Consider the following 23,087-nt stretch of genomic DNA (forward strand, 5'->3'; position numbering starts at 1 on the left):
GCCCCCTTTGGTGAATGTACTTCTCTGTAAGCCAGTCCCCCTTCGACCACAGCTGGCAAAGGAAATAAAGTCCCTATTGTCTTGAAGCCATTCAGTCTTTATTTAAAAAAAAAAATCACTGACAAGGTAGCGCAGGAGGGGTTGGGGAGGAGGGAAGGACCAGACCACATTGCTTATTGTAGCCACATTAAAAATCAAAGCTGTTTGAATGACAGCCTTCTGTTGCTTGGGCCATCCTCTGGAGTGGCTGGGTGCCCGGAGCCTCCCCCCATGTTCTTGGGTGTCTGGGTGAGGAGGATATGGAATTTGGCAAGGAGGGCAGGTGGCTATACAATGGATGCAGCGGGGGTCTGTGCTCTTGTTGCCATTCCAGCAGCTCCACCAGATGCCTCATCATGTCTGTTTGCTCTCCCATTAGCCTCAGCATTTCCTCTCACATGTTCTGATCATGTTCACTGTATGCTTTCCTGGCCTCTGCCACCGAATGCCTCCATGCATTCAGCTGTACCTCATCAGTTTGAGAGGACTGAATGAGCTCTGAAAACATGTCATTGCGAGTGTGGGGTGTTTTTGTTTTTTTTTTGTTTTGTTTTGTTTTCCCCCCACCTTCTAATCTGCAATAACCTCAGGGATGGAGTTGATATAGGGAGAATAGAAACATTTGCACTTGCAGGGGAGATAAAAAGGGAGAGTACAATTTAAGAAGCTACATTTCTGAGAACAAAAGAGACTCTTTCACAGTGAATCAAGCAAGTCACAGCAGACAGCACATGTGCTTTAGGTACAAGGTCTCATTTTGCCTTTTAAATTGAGCGCCTGCCGGTATGGTGGCACATCACACATGGCTGGGCAGCAGAATTCGGTTTCCAGGCAGCCATGGTAAGCCAAAGAGTACACGGGGTTGGCTTCTTCCGCCTTCGTAACATGTGGGAATGGTTTCAAACTGCAGCGTCCTCTCTTCCCAGAGCAAGCAATGCCGGTTGGGTTCGCCATTTAAAAGCAGGGGCTGCGGTTTGGGGTTGGATGTGCAGCACACCCCTCCCCACACCGCGTGGCCATCCTCTTTTAGCCAAGCACAAACAGCCCAGCATGAATGGGGTCCTTTTACTGTTCCCTTACAAAAATCCCCCTATTTCAACCAGGTGACCATGAATGATATCACTCTCCTGAGGCTGACACAGAAAGATAAAGATCAAATGTTGCTTGAATGCGACCAAAACCCAGGACCATTTGCTGCCATGCTTTGTGCTGCAATGATTCCAGACTCCTTGCTACTGGCTTGGCATGGTAAAGTGTCCTACCGTGGAGGACGAAATAAGACAGCCCTCCCCAGAAACCTTCTGCAGAGGCTTTCAGAGTACCTCCAGGAGAGCTTCATGCAGATGTCCCTGGAGGATTCCTGCTCCATCCCAAGACACATTAACAGACTTTTCCAGTAGCTGTACTGGCCGCAAATGCATCCCAATTCTTCAGGGCAAATCAAACATTAAACAAAATGGCTTTTAACCCCTGTAGTGTAGTTACAAATGTGCTCTCACCAGAGGTGCCTTCTCCGCCTTCAGGGTCTGGGAACAATACAACTTGGGAGGGTATTGGCTCCAGGATGAAGAAAAGGTCCTGGCTGCCGGGGAGAACAGATTCACCACTTGCCTGCTGCACATTCTCCTCCTCCTCCGCTTCCTCCTCCACAAAATCCTCCTCTGTGTTTCGTGAGACTCCCCCCTTGCAGGTGTCCATGGACAATGTTGGGGTAGTGGTAGGGTTCCCCCCAGAACGGAATGCAGCTGATCATAGAAGCGGCATGTATGGGGCTCTGACCTGGAGTGACCGTTTGCCTCTTTTGGTAGGCTTTCCTGAGCTTCTTACCTTTCACGTGGCACTGCTGTGTGTCCCTGGTGTAGCCTCTCTCCACCATGCCCTGTGTGATTTTTGGCATATACGCATTTCCTCTGCTGGATCGGAGTTCTGCCTGCACAGATTCTTCTCCCCATACAGCAATCAGATCCAGTGTGTCCCGTTTGCCCTATGCTGGCGCTCGTTTGTGACTCTGGGACTGCAAGGTCACCTGTTCTGCTGTGCGCGCCATGCTGACCAAACAGGAATTGAAATTCAAAAATTCTCGGGGCTTTTCCTGTGTACCTGGCTAGTGCATCAGAGTTGAAAGTACTGTTCAGAGTGGTCACCTTGGAGCACTCTGGGATAGCTCCCGGAGGCCAATACCATCCAATTGCACAGTGCTGTCTGCACTACCCCAAATTCGAACCAGGAAGTTCAGTTTTAGCACTGCTCCCCTCGCCGGGGAGGAGAACAGCAGTCGATTTTAAGAGCTCTTTACGTCCTTGGAGTTGGTTGTGTAGCTGCATCGCTTATAAAAGCGACCTAATGTGGCTAAATTCGACCTAACCTCATAATGTAGACCAGATCTTGGTTAGGGGAGTTTCCTTCTCAGCCAGCCAACCAAGATCCGTTCTGTAGAAATGGGTTTTGTATCCATGCAGTAGACTGCAGGCTGGAGGGCATGGGGTAGTGCCAGTCTGGAAGGGGATTGGGGAGTATCTCCAGGTAGTGTGAGCAAAGTACTGCTGCCTGGCCTGTAAAGTGGAGTTCACTTACTCTGGGGAGCATACATTTAAGGTACTGTATGCCTCTCTTGATCTGCTTTGATCTATGCAGGGAGGGCAGATTAGACAGGGGCCATCCATGTTCGCCCCTGTCCATTTCTGAATCATAGCAATGAATGCTGGACCACTAAGCAATGGCAGTAAAATGTTGAGGTGAAACCTCATACAGAGATCTGTGTCCGACAGCTAGTAAAACTCTGGAGAGCTGTTGGTTTCTCTCTGGGTTTATGATGGGGAAGCTTCACCTGTGGTCCATTCCCCCGACCCCAATTTTGCCAAAACTAAGTTGCCTGAAATCCCACATGAGATCTTGCTTCAGTTTAGCATCTCCCTTGAAAGTTTAATGCAAAGCCATCAAGGAGTTTGGGAGATAGGAGGATGCTCACAGTGAGATGCATTTGAATGCTCTTCCTAATCTTTCTGGGTCATAACTCCCAGTCTCTGGTTTGTAAGTGCCACACGTGCTCCTCTGTTGGTTGGGAGGAGGAGGGTGCCTTTTGCTCTTGGGAGGGCTGGGGTTGGGGGGTGATAACTGTAGAAAGCAATTAATGCTTGTGCTGAGCCTTGCCGGTTTAAGGCTGCATAGACGTTGGGGATCTTTAGGGAGCCTGCCCCAGCCCAGTGCACAGGGGATTTTTGGGGTAGTTGAAGGACCAGAAGAGGGGATGAGCCACCTGTCCTTAAATAAGTCACAGATAAAGAGGTTACCCCTGAGGAAGTGAGTCCACACTGTCTCATGAAGTGATTGGACCAGTTCAAGGTGAGGCATGGGTAAATGACGGGGTAGGGGTGAGGAGCAGCCCGTTCATCTGCCTTGTTTTTTAGTTGCTGGCTTTCACTGGAGGGCTTGAGTTGAGGGTCTCTGTAATGAATATTCCCATCCTGTCCATGTTTCCGGAGGAGTCTGGTAGCCAGTGCACAAGACTCTAAACCATGTATTGTTGAAGCCAGGCCAAAATATTCTGTCATACCCTCTGTTCTCCGCTAGGTTGGTGCGAGAATTTGTGGCTCAGAACAACGCAGCGCAGATCAAGCATGTCATCCAGATCCTGTCGCAAGAGTTCGCACTCTCACAGCACCCTCACAGCAGGAAAGGGGGGCTCATCGGCCTGGCAGCTTGCTCCATTGCTCTCGGGAAGGTAGGGTTCCCAGTTGTTTGTTTCCGCCTGTCACTGTCACAAGTGAGCATCTGTTCCCTATGGTCTACAGGCTGCTGGAAAGTGTTCCCCTAGCAGGCTCCTTGATGTCAACGGCCTGCTCCATGAGTTAGTGCTCACCAGTGCACCCAGGAGAGGGTATGCATCCTAGCCCTGTGTTAGGCCCAGGCTGCTCTATGGAAACATTTAATTGTAATTGGCAAACTCCATATGCTGGGGAGAGAATGAAAAATTAACACTGGTGTTGCGCTGGGGAAGGATGTGAACAGGAATGTTACAAGGCATGTCTCTAAGGAGACTGTGTTCTGTCCACCTCAGAAGAGGCAGCAGAAGTTACTCTGCTCCTTATGAGATGCTCAAGGCAAAAGCCATGAACGCCACCGAACACTGGAGGTGTGGGATCAGGTCTGGGAGCTTAGTAGACATTTCAGTATTGCCTGGGCTTTGGAAGATACCGCAGGAAAACCATCTTTGTGTCTCAATTATATTAATGCCATGTGCTTATGATGAAACATAGCCCTGCACCACTCAGTCCCACAACATGGTAGTTTATTGTATCATACACAGAACCTTAACTAGGCTAAAGCATAGCTAGAATACAGGCTAGCCCCAGTCAGAGACTTCCCAAACCACGCTGGGCTGCACAGACAACGGTAAGCCATTACATAAATTTACACTTTATCTTTCCATTGGACTTTAGAATAAGACTTTAGACTACTTCTAGTAGTCACTAAAATAGACGTGCATCCCCGTGTGGTGCTGTTGCACTGACATCTTCTTGTAACATTTATGTGCAAGGGGAAACGTAACTGGCTTCTGTTCAAATTAAGGGCTTGTTCCTCTTTCCTTAGCTCCTTTATGCCATTCTCCTCAATGAGAGCACTGAGTAATGGCTGCAGGATCCAGCTTTGCGCTCAGTAGAACAGGGAGGTTTGTGCATGAACAACCTGATCCACAGGCCGAAGTCACAATGGGCTTTGGATCAGATACACATTTAGTTATCAGAAATGTCTTGACGAGGGAGGAAGGAAAAAGTAAGGTGGTCTTTTTATAGCACTTCATTCTGCATTTTAGCCCAGCGCACTACTCTAGAGACAAGCTATCCCTGTATAAAATCACATGTGGTAGGATTTTAATTCCCCTTTAATGAGACTGTGAGTCACTAAGCAGCTAAAATGGATACACTTTAAAGAAGGCCAGGGCTCAGAGTTAATGTTAAATTGCCTCTAAAATCGTCAGTTTCTGCTGCTGGGTGATACTCCAGATTCTTAATCCTTTTATTAAAATGCCTATCCCTTTCGCTACTGTCTTTTTAAAAAATGCTTATCCACAACACCACAATATCTTGATCCCCCCCCCCCGTAGAGGACACAGATTTAACTACAAATCTTGTTTTCTGTTCTCTTCTGGGATAAGGGGCATCAATGCTGGATGGGAAAGTAACTTAAACAAATTATAATGTTCTCAAGTGTTATGGAAAACTGTTGTCGGATGCAGTTCAGAAACTTATTAGGTATATAAAAACATTAATACAAACTTTCAGTTTATTTGTTTAGCCTGGAAATAACTTTCTTTCTGTACTGGGTTTTTTTCACTATCCATTTAGTGAACACTGAGACATTCTTCCTTACTCTAAAGGGGTGACATCAACTTAGAATTCCAGACAACTCTGATTTTTTCACCTACAATAATTAAAAGTAACATTTTGGATCGTTAGAGCTGATTAGATTAGAAAGAAAATCACATCTGAGGCTAGTCAGACAAATTTCTGTTTGTGTGGATATTTCATATAGCAACACAAGATAAAAAATAAAAATGGAAATGTGACTTTAAAGTCACACAAATTCTCAGGTGAGCTCTGAGGCAGGTATAGTTCATGAAAGTACTTCTAATTCATCTGCTGAAGTTGACTAGATGCTAAACAAGTCCCGTGTTAATTTCCACTTCATTTAAAAGGACACTATCAACTTAACTCCTTTTTTTTTTTTTAAAGCTGGTATACCAACCTGGACGCGTTGTCTCTCATGACTGTTCAGTCCTAAGAAGGAGGTTTTGGTTGACTTGCTAATGCTGAGCCAGCAGAATAAGAACACCAGGGTGCTTTTAGTTTGTATAAGAAAAAACTTAAAAAATCCTTGAATATTTAGGATGACCCAAGGCCAGATTGTGCCCCAAGACACCAGAAGCTCTCTGGTTGTGAGCATCTCACATGCACAACTGAGGTAACATTCAACTCCCCCCATCAGTATTTTGGTATAGGGGAAGACTTTTCTCCATTGGATGGCTTGAATTCTAGCCCTAAACTTGATGAATTTCCATAGAAATCAAATGGCTTAAAGATGAGTGGATTGAAACCTTCTGCCGAACAATTGCAAGAAGACCTGGCAGGAGACTTGGCAGTCACTGTTGGCTTCAGTAGGACTATTGTCCCTGGTTCCTGGCTTAAACAGGAGGTTAGTAGCTTGAGTGTGTTGGTGAAGGGCCATCTCCATGGAAACTTGCTTCTCCTTTGCCCCAACAGAGCCCAAATTTGTTGCCCTTCAAGGCATACTACAGTCTATTCCCAGGCGCTGCCTCAGAGGGTAAGATGAGCCCTTTGAAATGGGGGGGGCGGGTGCGGAGTTCCTATCTCTGGTGGGTGACAGCATCTTGGAGAAGCAGAATGGTGTGAGGGGATGGGTATTTGTGATGAGAGGAAGTCTTTGGGTGGAAGTCATTGTGCTTTATGTTTTCCTGTTGAAAGGCCCTTAGAGCTTTTGGGGAGGTGCTTGGCCAATTGGGTGAAAACAAAAAACTGTCTTCAAAAACTTCTTGTAAATCTAATAGCACTGGACCAGTCAAGTGCAATTTGAGTATTTAACTCGCTCCTGCAATAGACTCTTCGCTTATGACCATCTCTCTGCTCATTCCAATGTACGTCATCCCATCTGGGAATAATGGGTCAAATCTCTGCAGGGACAAGGCCCTAGAAACCAGTGTGCTGTACTGTAACTGTGCCTTAATGGGTCACAACTGAGAGTGCCAAATTCAGGCCGAACTACTGAGAAATAGGGCAAACAGAACCCGAAAATGGTGGTCATTCTCTTAAAAGATTTACCAAACCAGCCACAAAAGTAAACTTCTGTTTCACTACACTGGCTAACAAGAAAACATAAAGGCAGTTTCCTTAGGCATTCCAGTTCTTATATCACCACCAAAACCACTGGATTCAGAGATGAGTGGTTCTCTGCAACCAGTCTCATTAAATAATGGGTTCTTCTAATCCCAAAGGACCAGCCACACACCCAGGTCAATATATAACTTAGATCTTACCCAAAAATCATGCTGATGCTAATCCCTTAGTATCTAAACTCTAAAGGTTTATTTATAGAAAGAAAGGAAAGAAGGAGAAAGGTAAGAGTTAAAATTGGTTGAAGGAATCAATTACATACAGTAATTGCAAAGTTCTTGGTTCAGGCTTGTAGCAGTGATGGAATAAACCTGCTGTCTTAAGTCTCTGGAGTACATTCACAGCTTGGATGGGTCATTCAGTCCATTATTCAGAGCTTCAGTTGGTAGCAAGGTTCCTCCAGAGGCTAGAAGTAGGATTGAAGACAAAATGGAGAAGATGGAGCTGCCTTTTATAGTCTCTTGCCCTGCGGCCTGTGCTTCCTTTGTTTTAAACACAAGCTGCCCAGCACATGGCTTGGAAGCCATAGAGTTCTCACCATAGGCATATCCCTGCATGCCTTGCTGAGTCATAAAGTGTATCTGCCGTCTCTCAATGGGTCAGTTGTATAGCTGATGGTCCTTAATGGTGTGACGGGGTCGGTCACAGAGACCTCCTTGGGACTGTCACCTGATGTGCTGAGATTACTTCTGAGTCCATTTTCCCTGATAGCTTGGGACTCCAGAACCCTGCCTTGCAGCAGGCTTTCGTGTCTGGCTCAACAACACAGGCCCAGGATCTGGGCCATGCCCCCCAAACCTGCAGACTTTAACTAAAAACAGCTCAGCAGGTAATCTGTCTCCAGCACCCAAACTCCCAATGGGATCCAAACCCCAAATAAATCAGTTTTACTCTGTATAAAGCTTATACAAGGTAAATCATAAATTGTCCACCCTCTATAACCTTGATAGAGAGATGCATAGCTGTTTGCTCCCCCAGGTATTAATCACTTAGTCTGGGCTTATTAATAAACAAGTGATTTTTATTAAGTATAAAAAGTAGGAATTAAGTGGTTTCAAGTAATAACAGACAGAACAAAGTAAGTCACAAAGCAGAATAAAACAAAACGCGCAAGTCTAAGCCTAATACATTAAGAAACTGATTACAGGCAATATCTCACCCTCAGAGATGTTCCAATAAACTTCTTTCATAGACTAGACTCCTTCCTAGTCTGGGCCCAGTCCTTTCCCCGGTACAGTTTTTGTTAGGTCCAGCAGACATCTCAGGTGGTAAGCAGGGGTTTTCTCATGACTGGCCGCCCCTTTTGTCCTGCTCCATCCTCTTTTATAGCTTTGGCACAAGGCAGGGAATCTTTTGTCTCTGGGTCTCCACCCCTCCTTCTAAATGGAAAAGTACCAGATTTCAGATGAATTTCATTATCAGGTGGCATAGCCACATGTTACTGTAAGACCCCTAGTCTCCATTCCCCATGGGCTGGCCCACAAGTACACAGGAAGACTTTCAAGTAACTGTTTCTGGAGCACCCCCAATGGCCTCCACTTAATATGTTTGCATCAGTGATACAAGTTTATACCTTATTCTCCTAACTCCAGACATAGAAATCATACATGCAAACAAATAGGATGAACGCACTTAGTAGATTACAGGCTTTCTAATGACACCCTACAAGGGGTATTTAGCATAAAGCATATTCCAGTTATGTCGTATTCATAAGCATATTTCCATAAAACACATGGCATGCAATGTCACAAATGGGCCATCAAGCAGGCTAGGCAGTGCTGATGCCAAACTGTGTAGGGGTATCATCCAGAAGCATAGCACAAGTTTGAAATACAGACACATACATATCTATAACTCCTAATACAAAGGTGATCCAAACATATAAACAAGATGATCATATCTGGCAAATGATGATATTTTTGCAGATATATTACGTGGCATAACTGGTTGTGACCAGTGTCTCAGTGGGGGATAGCTATGGTCATTTAATTAGGGTAAACCACAAAGAATGGGGCAGACAATCCCCATAAAGCTGATGGATATTCCAATACTTATAACTTCACATACAAAAATGATACATGCATACAGATAGCATAATCATAACCAGCAAAACATAACCTTTTCATAGACGTCACTCAACAACCTTTATACAAAATTTGCTGCAAATATAGAACAGTGGTTGCAACAAGGATTCATACAGTCATATTTTAATCAGATAACGTCACACCATAGCTAATGCATGAGGGTCCGAGAGCTAGGGGGTAGTAACCCATCTGGTCATATTTCCCTCAGAGACCTAGTTTTGGCTACGAGCCTGGGCTCAGTCTAGGCTCAAACCTGATAGCGACAGTGTTTGGGACATGTGATCTCCTGTGATGGGACAAATGTGTTTTGAAGTCTCTGGTTTCAGGAATGGGACTATCGTTGTTCCAAAGAAGTCTTAATGACTTGTTGTCTCTCTATGGTTACGTCCAAATGGTGATCCTGGCGTTATCAGGGAGCCAGAATGCAGTGATCTCCGTTCCCGTGCTGGAGCTTGCAGCACAAGGCCTGCAATCCTCCAGTGGCATTCACAATGCTAGTTTGATGGCTCCCTGTGAATCTGGAGCCAGGGTGAGATGGTACAGGCTCGCTTGGTATGATCTGGTTGTACGAGCCAATGCTCGTGAAGGTGGCGATGCCTCGTGGCACTGCCACCTGTGGCCATGTCCTAGTGCGCCGTTGTATGACATACACTGCCAGAGGTCAGTCTGTTCCCACCCCAAGTGAGGACTGGCCCTAACCCCCAGTCTTGTTCTTCCATCAGGATTCTGGGCTGTACCTGAAAGAGCTGATTGAGCCGGTGCTGACTTGCTTCAATGATGCTGACAGCCGACTGCGGTACTATGCTTGCGAGGCCCTGTATAACATCGTCAAGGTGGCCAGAGGCTCTGTCCTCCCACACTTCAATGTGCTGTTTGATGGCCTGAGTAAGGTAAGTAGCTTTTCCCCTGTGTCTGCCTTCCCTCCCCCATGAAGGTGCAGAGTGGGAGCCCTCACCTGTCACCCTACTAAAGGGGCCACCGGTGCAGATCCCTCCTGCTGCAAGACAGGGTGTAGGCACGCTTGGCTTTGGGGCTATTCGGCCCTGCTCTTGTAGGAATGTCTGTAGAAGGCTTAGGCCGCTACCCTCGCTGTGTCTGTCCCTTGCTCACTGTGGTTGCAAGAAGAGAGCTGAGCTGAAGGTAGCAGCTGGGAAGTGGTGTTCAGGCATTTCAGATCAGGCTTAGTGTTTGTTCACCTTCTCTTGCCTGGGTCACACCTTCCATTCAGAGTTGTGAACCCAGCTCTGCCCCATGCAACCATCTCCCCAGGCCTTTCCTGGAAACTCATTCAACTTCTAGTCTGAAAGGAAACTGCTGGCAAGAAATGAAGTTGATTTAACCTGTACAAGTGTCAGGGATGTCTTCTCATGGCGAACAACCTTGGGCACTGCTAGGAACCCAGCACAAATACACTTGTGTGTGTTTTTCTCTGGAACCCTGGAACCTGTGATGGCATTTTTGTTTTTGTAACTTGCAGCTTGCCGCTGATCCAGACCCAAATGTGAAAAGCGGCTCTGAACTACTGGACCGACTTCTCAAGGTAATTCCCATTTCCCTTCTTTTAGCTGACTATCCTAGGGACCATGTCAGAAGGCCCTTGGTGGGGGACGGGGGACAGAGTTATACATTTGTTACATTTCCAGGAGGCTGTACCAGCCAATACAATCACAACTTCATCCTGTGGCTGTGGAAATCGCTCCCTTTCCTGTAGGCTGCTGCTCTGATGGAATGAGATGTTGCTTCACTGGCCATCTCCATGCTAAGGCTTCATACACCTGAAGTATTACTGGGGGGAGGGAGGAGTTGCCTTTAACACAGCAACGGGTGAACGTTAATGAAAAGCTTATTGGAGTACCTGTCTCCACCATGCTGCTCCGGAGGAAGGCTGCACTGTGATCAGTAGGTTGCATCTCCCTCACCAGGCTACAGAGTGGGGTCTCTATCATTTTTTGTCTCTCATCAGGGTTCCTTGTTCCAGCAGGTGAGCTGGACTGCTCTGTCTGAAGAGTAGAAGCTGCTGTCTCTTGTAGGAGCCTTTAATTCCAGTTCCTGATCTATGTACAGTGTGGTTCTTACCTGCCCAAACCTCCATATTTCCTCCTCCTAACTCGTAGGACTAACAGGCCCCTTGATCGCTCCCTTCCCTGCTCCCAAATACCAGCCCAGCGCCTGGCATGGTGCAGAGATCCGTGTTGGGGAGGTAGCAGAGGGTCACTGTGGGAGAGTCCAGCCCTCCTTACACTCTCCTGTCCACTGTCCCGTAAGACTGGAGCAAAGGGATTCACTGTTGCAGGAGATCTGTCATATAGTGTAGGTGAGCCCTAAAAAGGACTAGGGACACTTCTTATTACATATTCGGGTGGTTCAGTCACATGTTGTGGGGCATGAGTTGATTAGTGCGTGAGTCAAGGAAACTTCCCCCCACTTCCATGTTCAGGGTTGTGCAATTGGGCTGGTGCATTTTGCGGAGTGAGTCTTCACCTGTTTCTGAAATCTCAGTACTGACCACTGCCAAAGGAGGATGCCTGATTCGCTGACCAGTTAGGACACACCCTGTGGTCCTTTGGCTCGAGGACCAATAGCTGAGAGTCATCGCCCATGCCTAGAATTGGCTGATTTGAGCCCCATCCACTGTGGGTGACTTTTCACTTTCTAAAATATGTTCAGCCCCTGACTCGCTAAAAATAGGAAGTGGCCAGCTGGTGTCTGCGCTGGTGCGTAGGGTCTGAGCGCTGGGGGGCCAAGCCCCATCGCTGCCCTAACCTACCAATGGCGGTTGTTTCATAGGACATCGTGACTGAGAGTAACAAGTTTGACCTCGTGGGTTTCATCCCGCTCCTGCGGGAGAGGATTTATTCCAACAACCAGTACGCCCGGCAGTTCATCATATCCTGGGTAAGTGTGTATGGCATACCACTTGTGACGTCTGCTCCACTGCTGAGGCTCTAGCAAGGGGTGTTATGGCTGTAGCCCAGGGCTGTCGAGCTCTTGTCCTCCAAAAAGGTCTAACGAAAGCTATCAAACAGCTGTGGCTGCACTGCAGCTGGGGTTCAGTGTGCCCATCGTCATAGCGTCTAGGCACATGTCCTGCTCTAACTTAGTGGCTGCAGATGCATGATGTTCACTTTGTCTTGTCCTCACTCACTCATTCCTTAAAAGGTTGAGTCACTCCTAACTTATTTCCTGCAGTTGGCGGTAGCTGTTGGCTGAGTAGCTCTCCGCAGTTCTGTTGCCATGGACTTGTAGAGTCCCAGAAGATAATGAAAACACGTAGCACATGCCTAACTTGCATAGCACTTTGTACTTTAAAGTAAGAGCACAAACAACCCTTCCAGTGCCTGGAGGGTAGATAAGTACCCTCTCTTTTGCAAATGGGGCAGGTGTCATGGATTGACTAGTGTGCAGGATGTGGTGACAGAGCTGGGATGAGAACTTCCATGTTCCCTGGTACTTAGGGCATGGCTACACTGAAAACTTCAAAGCTTTGTCATGGGATTAGCTCCATGAGGGGATTGGCTCCGAGCACTGGGAGCGCGGCTCCCAGTGCTTGGAGCCTGTTTCCACTCGTGCTTTAAAGTGCTTAGACTTGCTGCGCTCAGGGGGGTGATTTTTCACACCCCTGAGCCAGCAAGTTAGTGCTATAAAATGTAAGTGTAGCCAAGCCCTTAGTCCATTGGCCCGCACTGCCCCTTGCGATGGAGAGCCCATTAGGTCATCTAGTCCAGTACCCCCAGCTCAGACAACCGTGCTCTTTACAGTACCACCTACTATTACCAAGTTTACGTGCCCCTCCATTTTTTCACTATTCCTGCACCAAAGCATCCTTCTGGGGTGGTTGGTTTGTTTTTAACTTCTAGTCTTCTCTGAAACTCACTAGGTCTTTTCTTGTCTTCCTTGCTCCTTCCCTGAGTTAGATCCTGGTGCTAGAGTCGGTGCCTGACATTAATCTCCTGGGTTACCTGCCGGAGATCCTGGATGGACTCTTCCAGATCCTGGGAGATAACAGCAAAGAGATCCGGAAGATGTGAGTGTGGGGGGGTGCGGAGCACTGGGTAAATGCTCTGGGCGGGGGGGAGGGGGAGCAGCGCGTGGGACACTGGTGAGAGATGCACAGATTTCACGACCCCAGTTTGAGAACCCCTGATGTAGAGCATGGTTCTCCTGCTGCTCTGATCTAGGCAGAGATGGTGTCTGAGAGGCAAGATGCTGACTACTGGGTCAGTGAGGCAGCAGCTCACCATGGGTTTGTCTTCCTGGCAGAGTTAGCTTGAGGTGTAACTCGAGCGTAGCCCCTAACCCGACTCCTGTTCTCACACACATCTCGAGCTCAGGGGTGCTGTAAACTCAAGCTAGCTGGCCTGGCAGGGGATGTGGGTTGACGGTTAAATGCTGCTGATGCTCAAGGTCAATAATGCGGTGGGGACGCAGCTGGTCTGTGCAGCGCTCACAGTTGCTCTGTGCAGCCAGTGTTATTTTGTAGTGTTGCTGCTCTCTCTCAAGCTGGGCTAACTCAAGGGGAGTTAACTTGAGTGTGGATAACTCACAGGCATGTGCTTGATGTTGGAAACGCTCAAGCCCCCTGTTAGGATGAGTGCTGACCACCACAGCTGGTGGGAGAAGATACGTGCTCAGATTCACTGCAGCTAACTGGTGATGCCTTGGCTCTTGATGTCAGTTCATACGTACACAGGAAGGTTGGTGTATGGTCCCTGTGTTCTGTAGGCTGAGAATGAGTCTCTTAACTGGTTGTTCTTCCGCTCTGCAGGTGTGAGGTGGCCCTCGGGGAGTTCCTTAAAGAGATCAAGAAGAATCCTTCCAGCGTCAAGTTTGCAGAAATGGCCAACATTCTAGTGATTCACTGTCAGGCTTCTGGTGAGTGTGCAAAGCCCAGTGTGCTGGATGGAGCCTGGGTGGCAGCCACGGTCCCTGTGACTGTGACCAAAACCTTTGATTCAGGATTGAAGTCTGTTGTTGGTGTAGACGGCACAGTTCTCCTCTACAGCTCCCCTGCCCCTCCGAGAAAACAGGCTACAATCCCAGCACCAACACAGCACTTGTGTTGGATCACGGTTCACTCATGGGTGAACCAGCACCAGGCCTTGGACAGGGTTGTGTTTTCAAAGGGAGGATGAGCTGCTTTGCATGGGGCTCTGAAAATCCTGTCTTGGGGAACTTCCCACCATGGAATATACTTGGAAAGCTCTTTGATTAAAGTTGACGGAGAATTGTGTTCCTGGCCCAAGCATGGGATCCTAGTGTTAGAGTTCAGGAAGCCAGGCACCATACACAGTTAATATCTGTTCACCTACCAGCATAGTCTGGAATTAAAAAGGTTGAGGGTTCACAAGCGCTCACCACTACCCCCCAGTCCTCTCCCATGGAAGTGGCTGAGTTCTACCAATGTCTTCAGTGGGCACAGTGTGAAGCTGTCAGTGAGTGCATTTGCCAATCGCCCTTCAGGTTGATTCACCACCGTAGTCTACTGGCTGTCAGTTTCTCCGCCAATAAAATGGAGCAGGATTGCAGGTTTCTATCGCCCCTTCTGCCTGAGTGTCAAGTGTTGTATAGCGACAGTAGCAGGGGCTTTGCCCCTGTCACTGGGATCCCTCATATTGATGTCCTAAATGTCACTGCTCAGCCGGACAGTTTCCACCAGTGCTGTACCAGTGATATTAGAGTGACCGGAGACCTCATCGCAAATCCAGGCCCTGGTTTGTCCCATGCTCAGAAATGCTTTTTCTCACTCTCAGCAGAATGTGCTTGGAAAGATGCCTTGGTTTAAACAGATTCCTCCTGACTTTATTAGATAAAAGACCTTGGAGCTGCCCCTGCTGGAAGGTGGGCTCAGGCAATGGCCCGAGGGCTAGAAGCATTGCAAGCGTGGCCAGCAAGTCTGGGTCTCTGGGCATGCTGCTGTGCTCCGTAGCCTTTAATGCTGTCACCCCTGTGAATTACTACTGCTTGCATTACATCGCTCCAGAATTCCATTCCACAAGAACACGAAAGCCCTGAATATGACTGTGTGGCCATGGGACACTTCTGCCAGAGCCCAAACATGCATGGAGTTATCACTTTGTAAAACAAAATGGTATCCTCCACACAGTGTGACCTCACACGCCATTGTAGAATTGCATGCCTTGCTAAAAGTGTCATGGCACGCCACTGGATTTTAGGTGTCCCAAGGACTGAAAAATTAGGCCCAAGTGCCTCAGGCTTTCTGTGGCATAGATAATTAATATGTTTCGGGTTTCTCATTTTTGGTTTTACCTGATAAACATGGATAATACACCCCATGCAAAAACCACCAAAAATACTTATTTTGATTTTAAAGCAGTTGTATCTATTTAAATTCTCTGAATTTACCCATGCCAGGTAAGCCTGTAAACTAGGTCTGCCTCAGTTTTGGAGTGCCAAGTTTCATCTCTGTCTAAACTGGTATTGATTATAAAATAACACTTCTAGCAAAACCGGTGTGACTTTGTGACACCCAGGCCTGAGCAACTGAATCGGGGTAAATCAGGTTATTGATGGAACAGTTTTAAAGGGTTTTATTTGATTCCATGCATCCTGCTATGTCTGTGGCCTCTTCCCTGGGGTTTACCCCAACTTCAGCCATCGGCAGTTCCCCCTGCCTTAACTGCACTAATGCTGCAAGCCTTGGGTGGAGACAGGGTAAACTGCTATAAGCTAAAAGAAAAGGAGGACTTGTGGCACCTTAGAGACTAACCAATTTATTTGAGCATAAGCTTTCATGAGCTACAGCTCACTTCATCGGATGCAACGAAAGCTCACGAAAGCTTATGCTCAAATAAATTGGTTAGTCTCTAAGGTGCCACAAGTCCTCCTTTTCTTTTTGCGAATACAGACTAACACGGCTGTTACTCTGAAACCTGCTATAAGCTGTGATCTGCATTTGTGCAGCTCACTCAGGTCTCAAGCAGGGGTTTGCATAATCTGCACAAATAGAGGCTGTTCCTGCCTAGACTGGGTGTTCACACTGCTGGTGAGTGGGTCGCTGGATCAGGACAAACCCCCAGTGTGGAGGGGGCTGGAGGCCAAGTGGGAAGAAGGGGGCAGCTGGGTATGCGGCCAGGCTGGTACCTCATATCAGCACTCATCCTTCTGCTGGCCCCATTAGTTTCTTCAGAATTTTCTTTAAAGCAATCTTCCTACCCCTTGTGGTTCTGAAAGAGACCCCCTGAGTGGGAGCCAGTGCAATGCTGTCTGCCTGTGTTTGCAGACAGGCCTCCTCAACGGCTACTCTGCGGTAGAACCTGGAGAGTTAAGCAGTAAATCCCCTAGCAGCCTCAGGAGAAGGAGGGAGACATGTAGAGCATACTTGGGCCTCTAGGTTGTGGTGGTGACGTAGGTGTACAATTCCTGTGGTGAGGAGCATGTTATAAATACTTAACATTGATGCATGTAGTGCCCTTAACTCCCACTGACATTCATAACACTGAAGCCTAATGATTACCAGCACGTTTACATTTAGCACTTTCACTAAGCATTTTTAACATCCAGCTATGCTTGGCTTTTGGGGATGGATCTTTGGGAGAGCACCCCTCACTATGACCCTGCTGATGAAACCAAAACCAGAAGCCAAGTGTCATCTCGTTGTGCATGTTGGGTAATTTGTTGAGTTTGATCCATTTGTGCCACCTGCCTCTTCCTCAGCTCTCCTTGGTCCCTGTTTTCCAGATGATCTGATTCAGCTGACAGCCATGTGCTGGATGAGGGAATTCATCCAGCTGGCTGGTCGGGTGATGCTGCCCTACTCCTCAGGGATCCTGACCGCTGTTCTGCCATGCCTATCCTATGATGACCGGAAAAAGAGTATCCTTGTTACCCAGATCAGGGGAAGCAGGCACTGCTGCCAGGCTCCAGTGTCTCTGCTTCCTCTCGGTCATGTAGTCATCACCAAGCATACGCAGCTATGAATGGGTATTCTGGGGGCATTGTTAAAGCTCCTCAGGGAGCTAATCCCAGTTCTCCTGGCCAGAGAGGGTTTGGTGGAAGGGGGGGAAAGAAACAAAAATGTTACAATCTTACCCCTCCTTAGGCCCCTAGGTGGGTTTAAATGACCTGACCAGGCCTGTGAAGAAGGGGAACCCAAATAGGTAAGATCTCTGGGGAGGAGGGAAATCGCATGCTGCATGTGTAATGGGGCCACTGCTGGCCCTTGGTGTCAGTCAGTGGTTAGCCTGGGAAAATCACCTTCTCTGGGGCACGAGGGTGTGAACTCAGGAATGGCCCCTTCCTATAATGATGCTTGAGTCTCCTTGAAGCACTGCATCCGAGCAGGATGAACTGCCCCTTCTCTGCGGAGTGTGAGTGCTGATGTCTGATCACTTAACAGGACATATCTGGTCACCTTAGCAGACCCTTCCAGCTGTGTACTCTGGTGTGATGTGGGAGCAGAGGATCGCTACTTGGATTCGGGGGTTGCTGAGGTGGGACACAAGGAATTAGCCAACCCTCCTGCCACAAATATATAGTTCCCTCCACCCTTGCCCAAAAAAGGGTGGTGGGCAGCAATGTGAGAGGGCAGCTGTCAGAATGTATAGCTTACAGGGATGCTGTCATGGCTGGACAGGGGGTGTGAACTATGTGTGTTAGGGAATGGGAATAGCTCTGATGTATTCTTCTGGGTCCCTGCTGCATGGCTTGTCTAAGGTGTAAAGCATCTTGGATTAGATTGTTCCTTACATCCTCTCTGCTCAGGCATCAAAGAGGTAGCTAATGTGTGTAACCAGAGCCTGATGAAGCTGGTCATCCCAGAAGATGACGAAACGGATGAGGGCAAGCAATCCCTGAGCCTCCAGATGGAACCCAAGGAGGAGTCCCTCTCCCAGCAGCAGGTGACCTCCAGCGGTGAGTCCCTTTTCATTGTGGCTTTGTCAGGATGGCACCCAAATAGATAGCATTTTGGTGCTTCACCTGCATGTCCCAGGGTTGCCTGTTCAGACATATTCCAGTCAAGGCCTTGGGGAGCTGATGGACAGAGCACCTGTGAAGCGCAACATGGGACCCATTTATTAGATGTGTGATTGGGCAGATCGGTCCATCAGAATCAACGAAGCTGATGCTTTCCCCATTGGCTTCCGTTCTTTTGCTGCAGTCCAGTCTGCTAAATGCATATAAAATGTTGCATTTCCTGGCACTTCAAATCCTATTTCACAACTGTGTCCTCAGTCAAGAGAGACCTTCTGATCTGTCTTTTGTTTGTACAGCACGCAGCACAGTGGATCTGCTCCTCCTGATCGGAGCCTGAGGCTGCATCTACACCGCAGGGACTCTACTGACACAGTTACAGCACCATAGCTGTGTCGGCATAATCACCTAGTGTAGACACAGCCTATGCCAGCAGAAGGGGTTTTCCATCTGGTGTAGGAACACCGCCTCAACACTAGGGGCTAGGTCAGCATAGCAACAACACTCAGTGGTGTGGATTTTTCACGCTCCTCAGTGATGCTGCTATGTCTAACGCAATTTTAAGTGTAGACCAGGCCTGAGTGCTTCCGTAATAAATCCTAGAAACCATTGAGCATTGTAACTTGGCATGCCCCTTTACAATGCGCAGTCTAGCCTCAATATAGTCCTTGCTCGGTCTAAAGTCAAATGGCTGCAATGCAGGGGTTGTCTGTGGAAGCTATTGTTTGAGCATTTACATCATGGTAGTGAAATGATTTTTCCTTATTCCTGGTTGTAAGTTATGTCAGTACATAATTAACATGGAATCTAGGGACATGGCTCTTGCCTTTTGCATAGGTCCTTGTAAGCTTCATTATTTGGGATTGAGGAGAATTGTAATAACCTCACGCAAGTACCAGTACAACCCAAGTAGTGTGCATGTGCGTCCCTAAACTTTTTTTGCCACTTGCCAGTAACCAAAGTATTTAAAGGGACTTTGTCACCTGAAAAATCACATTTCTGTCTGAATTATTTTGCCTTCTACTATAATGTAAAACCCAAGGTCACTGTAATTGACAGACTTCTTTCTCCAGTTTACTTTATGCACTTGACAGTACCATGTGTATTTGTTAGGTGGTAATGCGCAGGAGCCTCTGTCAGAGACCAGGACTGCATTGTGCTAGGCGCTGTACAAAAAGAGGAAAAAAGACACAGTTTCTGCCTCAGAAAGCTTGTAGTCTAGTCAGTTTCATGGCTCCCCCTGTACAGTTTGTGAGTTTCTCTTGCAGAGCAACTGTGGAAAATAAATCCTCTTTGAAGATAAGAAAAAGCCAACACTCTGAGTAGATTCCCCCCAGTGTGCGGTCTGGGACTGTGATGGGGCCCACTGTGCACCCCTACTTGCTGGGCGCCGATCAAAAAAACAAGGTTTAAGCCAAACAATGTACAAGCCTAACAAGTTGCAAGCGAAAAACTAGCCAACAAGCAACTCACAAACCAATTAAGCCAAAAACAAGCCCAATTTCTGTGGTCTCCCCACGGGTTTGGCATGTCTGGTAACAACTAGGATAAGTGAGGAAAGGTTAGAGAATAACCCTCCCTCCTTTTTTTCATTTTGTTGTCTTTGCACACTTGACAGCAGTTTGCATAGTCTGTCACTGTTTCTGCTGCATAGTCTGTTTCTCCTGTTTCTGTTGACATTTTATAAACAGAGGAAAGAAACATTCAGAATACAAAGACTGTAAAACTGCCCTGAAGAATCACAGCACAGGTGAAATACATTAAAACTGCATCTAAAGAATTGTTGAAACCAATTACAATCAAGTAGATGGAACCTACATACATTTACCAAATTTCAGGATCTATCAAACCTGTGTACTACCCATATTGCTATGCTGGTCAAAAACCTGTACCCTGCTACAGGTAGACTTGGAGCAGCCAGCAGTGTTCTGTGTGTGCTGTCAGCACAAAATCCTGAGTAAAAAGTGGTTTGACCTTTGCACAAAATGTCAATCTGGCAAAAACCCAGCTTACCTTCAGTCACTCCTCATACCCTGAAGTGGCATTGCATGCTTTCTCAGCCATGTCGCCAGGATGGACAAAAGCATCCCAGCATACCGTGCCCTCAAATCTCCGTTGGCATGTGACGGGGTGCACACTCTGACCCTGCCTGGCATTGCCTGTGGGGCCACTCCAGAGAGACCACTGTCCTTAGTAGACTGTGTTGTGTCAGAGTGACCACAGGCAATGGCATCACACCTGGCATTGTGTAGCGAATTTCCCAGTTCTATCTTAATCCTAGGAGTCAATGAGTCTTTGGGGCAGCATGTAAGAAGCCATGTAAGTGATCACAATGCTAATAAGAAGAGCAACAGTACTTCACAAGTCTCCTGTCAAGTCACTGCCTGGTAGGTCCTTAGGATCTTTTTAAATGTGGCTTGATCTTCACCCAAAAAGTTATTTATAGGGGCTATCCTACTTATAGCCAACAGTTGACACAGAAGTGTGTTTAGCAGTTAACTCCTCCTCACCTAGAGGTCTGGGGCAGTGACCATCTTTTTGTTGTGTTTGTGCAATGCATAGCACAGTGGGGTCCATGACTAGGGCTCACCACCACCACCAATTTGAATACTAGTTGCTTTTAAGGTAGCATCTACATTAAGAAAATGACCTAATGTATTGCTGACGATGGTGATCAGCAACAGGTCCCCTGTGATGTCTGTTGCCAAAACAGTTAGTCTTGATTGCACTCGAGCATGATCATCCACTGACTCTCAATCACATTTTCTGCAGGGGTGTTGAAAATAGGTTCACTTAGTTCACTTTACCTCTTTGCCATTGGCTCAGGACAAACTGACGCAGATGACTGCTGTCAGAAACAAATGACTTTTCTAGTGCATGCAGGGCTTTCAGGCTGCACATCCACAGCTGGCAACACCATTCTCCTAGTAGCCAAGATAGCAAAATTCATGGAAGACATGGGAGTGCGATCACTCTTGTTCGGGATTTAGGGGCTGGCAGTTTCGTTTGTATATGGCGGGGGGGGGCAAACCGTGGATCGTGAGCCGCCTGTGGCTCTTTCAGTTAAAATGTGCACGGCTCATGGAGGCTGCACCCTGCCCTGGCACTGGAGGCCCAGGCTTGGCATATCCCAACGCTTCCTTCCCTGGCTGCAGCCCTGCTGGGAGGTTGCAGGGCTGCAGCCAGGGAAGGCACATCCCAGCACTTTCTTAGATGTTTCCAAAGCAGGGCTGTAACCAGAAACTTCCTGACTTTCACCAGGTGTGCAGCGTGAACAAAACAGCTGGAGAAGCAGATTTTTCCAGCTGTAGCATTGGTGGTTCAGTGGTAGAATTCTCACCTGCCACGCTGGAGGCCTGGGTTCGATCCCGGCCAATGCAAGAGCGAGGCTTTTTTCTTAATTAAAAGTGATTGCCATGCACCAACCTAACCCTCTGTCCTAGTTAGCCCTTTCTAGGGGACTGACTTAACAAATATGAAACCGAGTAAATCCCATTTCTAGCACCATGGGGAGAGGAGCGTTCACATTAAATATAACCCCTGTGAATCGCTCCTAGTTCTAGTGTTGCAATGTTGCGGTGTTCTCACTAGATCACACTTTACCTGGTCTCTGTTCAGTTGCTGACGTAGCAGCTTCAGTGTATGTGACGAGCAGTTCCTGGCCCGGGGCGTCCCTGGGACTCTGGGCCTGTCTGCCCTATGGAAGCACATCTGCAGCTCTGCCACCCGAGCGCCAGCGATGCCCCCGACGTCGATGCTGGGGGGTTTCCATCAGTGTCAATATCCCACTTCTCCAAGTGGCCCGAGCGAAGTCACTGGAAGAATTCCTTCGCTGACCTAACTGCACCTACAGCGGGGTCAGGCTGGCTTACGTATGGCACTTGGGGTGTAAATTTTTCACACCCTTGAGTGCCGTGACTGGGTCGATCTAAATGTTGTGTAGACCAGGGCTCAGTCCTTAAACGACTGGTCCAGCCTTTCCTGCAGCCGGGATATTGGTGGCTCGGTGCAGAATTCTCGCTTGCCATGGGGGCCGCCGGCATTTGATTCCTGGCCAGTCTAGGAGCAGCCTTTTGAAATGTAAGCCAGTCTATCTGGAGGGGTGTGGGACTGCAATGTGAAATGTACAGCCCCAGACTTCTCTTCCTAGGCTGAGGTTTTCAACCAGCTTTGCTGCTTCAGTTGCTGGTTGACAGGCTGCCAGCCTTTTGTAACCATCGGAGAGCAGGTGCTGCTCTCTCCCTCCCTCAGGGTGCTGGCTTGGGCACTGCAGAATCTGCTCTCCAGTGACTCTGAGCTGATCAGGAGCAGAATGAACAGTGTTCACATCACCCGCTCCTTGTACAGAGGCAGATCTGGCCAGGGTGGGGAAGACTCTGACTTAGATCTGGATTTCATGATGTAACCAGTATCTCGTAGCCTAAGGAATTGTATTACCGGGAGTAGATTCCAGGTAGCAGCTAGAGGGGTTCAGGAACGGGGGGTGGGGCTGGAAGGTGTGTAGGGAGGAAAATATTTCCCCTTCCCCACCTATTGTTGAATGGCTTAAAAACCAGTGCAATTCCCAGTGATACGTGCTGCGTTAAGAGCCCTGCAGCCAGAGGCCTTGTTCACCCCCAGACCAGCTACAGTATGAACTTTCCTATCATGCCTGTTCCCTGACCCAAATGGGACCAGTTCTGGGTCTGAGAAAGCCAGCCTGTGTGGCATTCAGGCCTTCCCTTGCCTGTCAATGGAGGGACTGGTCAGTGCCAGATGGGGTGGTATGGTTTGCGACTGGACACCCTGCCCCATTACTAATTGGACTGGGACCCAAGAGGTCCGTTCTCAGATATACCAGTCAGTCACTGGATGGGGAAGTGACCAGATCGTCTAGTTCAGTTCCATTAACTTAATTTTGGGGCAAGGTTGGAATTTCTTCCTCTGAAGTTAGGAAACCAGTTTGCAAGCCTTGATGGTGCTAGCTGGGTTCCTGTTATGTAAGGGCTGTGGCAAGGTGGCCGATGTTAGTCTGGTGGGTCCTGCGCTTTTCTTGGCGGGGAGCTAAGATGCCACCCTTTGCCCCTGCTCTTGGGTGCCGAGGGCCCCACTGCTAGCCCGGGAAGGCGTTAGAGGAGGGAAGCGG

The 23,087-nt window shown here is 47.9% G+C and overlaps 1 protein-coding gene across 6 annotated transcripts in view; it reads left to right on the plus strand.

Moving 5' to 3' along the window:
• The window catches only part of VAC14 (VAC14 component of PIKFYVE complex), a 199,891-nt gene that overhangs the window by 13,437 nt on the left and 163,367 nt on the right, over window positions 1-23,087 (plus strand). For 3 of the 6 annotated variants that reach the window (XR_013347723.1, XM_077831576.1, XM_077831574.1), the window contains exons 2-10: window positions 3,610-3,760; window positions 6,100-6,231; window positions 9,754-9,921; window positions 10,509-10,571; window positions 11,819-11,926; window positions 12,946-13,055; window positions 13,797-13,903; window positions 16,730-16,864; window positions 17,753-17,902. Coding sequence is in view for 5 of the 6 variants with exons in the window: in XM_077831576.1 (XP_077687702.1) it covers window positions 3,610-3,760; window positions 6,100-6,231; window positions 9,754-9,921; window positions 10,509-10,571; window positions 11,819-11,926; window positions 12,946-13,055; window positions 13,797-13,903; window positions 16,730-16,864; window positions 17,753-17,902 (1,124 nt within the window). In the remaining variant the exon portion in view is untranslated. Of the gene's footprint in view, window positions 1-3,609; window positions 3,761-5,771; window positions 6,001-6,099; window positions 6,232-9,753; window positions 9,922-10,508; window positions 10,572-11,818; window positions 11,927-12,945; window positions 13,056-13,796; window positions 13,904-16,729; window positions 16,865-17,752; window positions 17,903-23,087 lie in introns of those variants that run through there. The other 3 variants (XM_077831578.1, XM_077831575.1, XM_077831579.1) reach the window with 3 other exon arrangements.

The sequence above is a fragment of the Eretmochelys imbricata genome, chromosome 12 (genome assembly GCF_965152235.1).
Source record: "Eretmochelys imbricata isolate rEreImb1 chromosome 12, rEreImb1.hap1, whole genome shotgun sequence".
In the NCBI taxonomy this organism is placed as follows: Eukaryota; Metazoa; Chordata; order Testudines; family Cheloniidae; genus Eretmochelys; species Eretmochelys imbricata.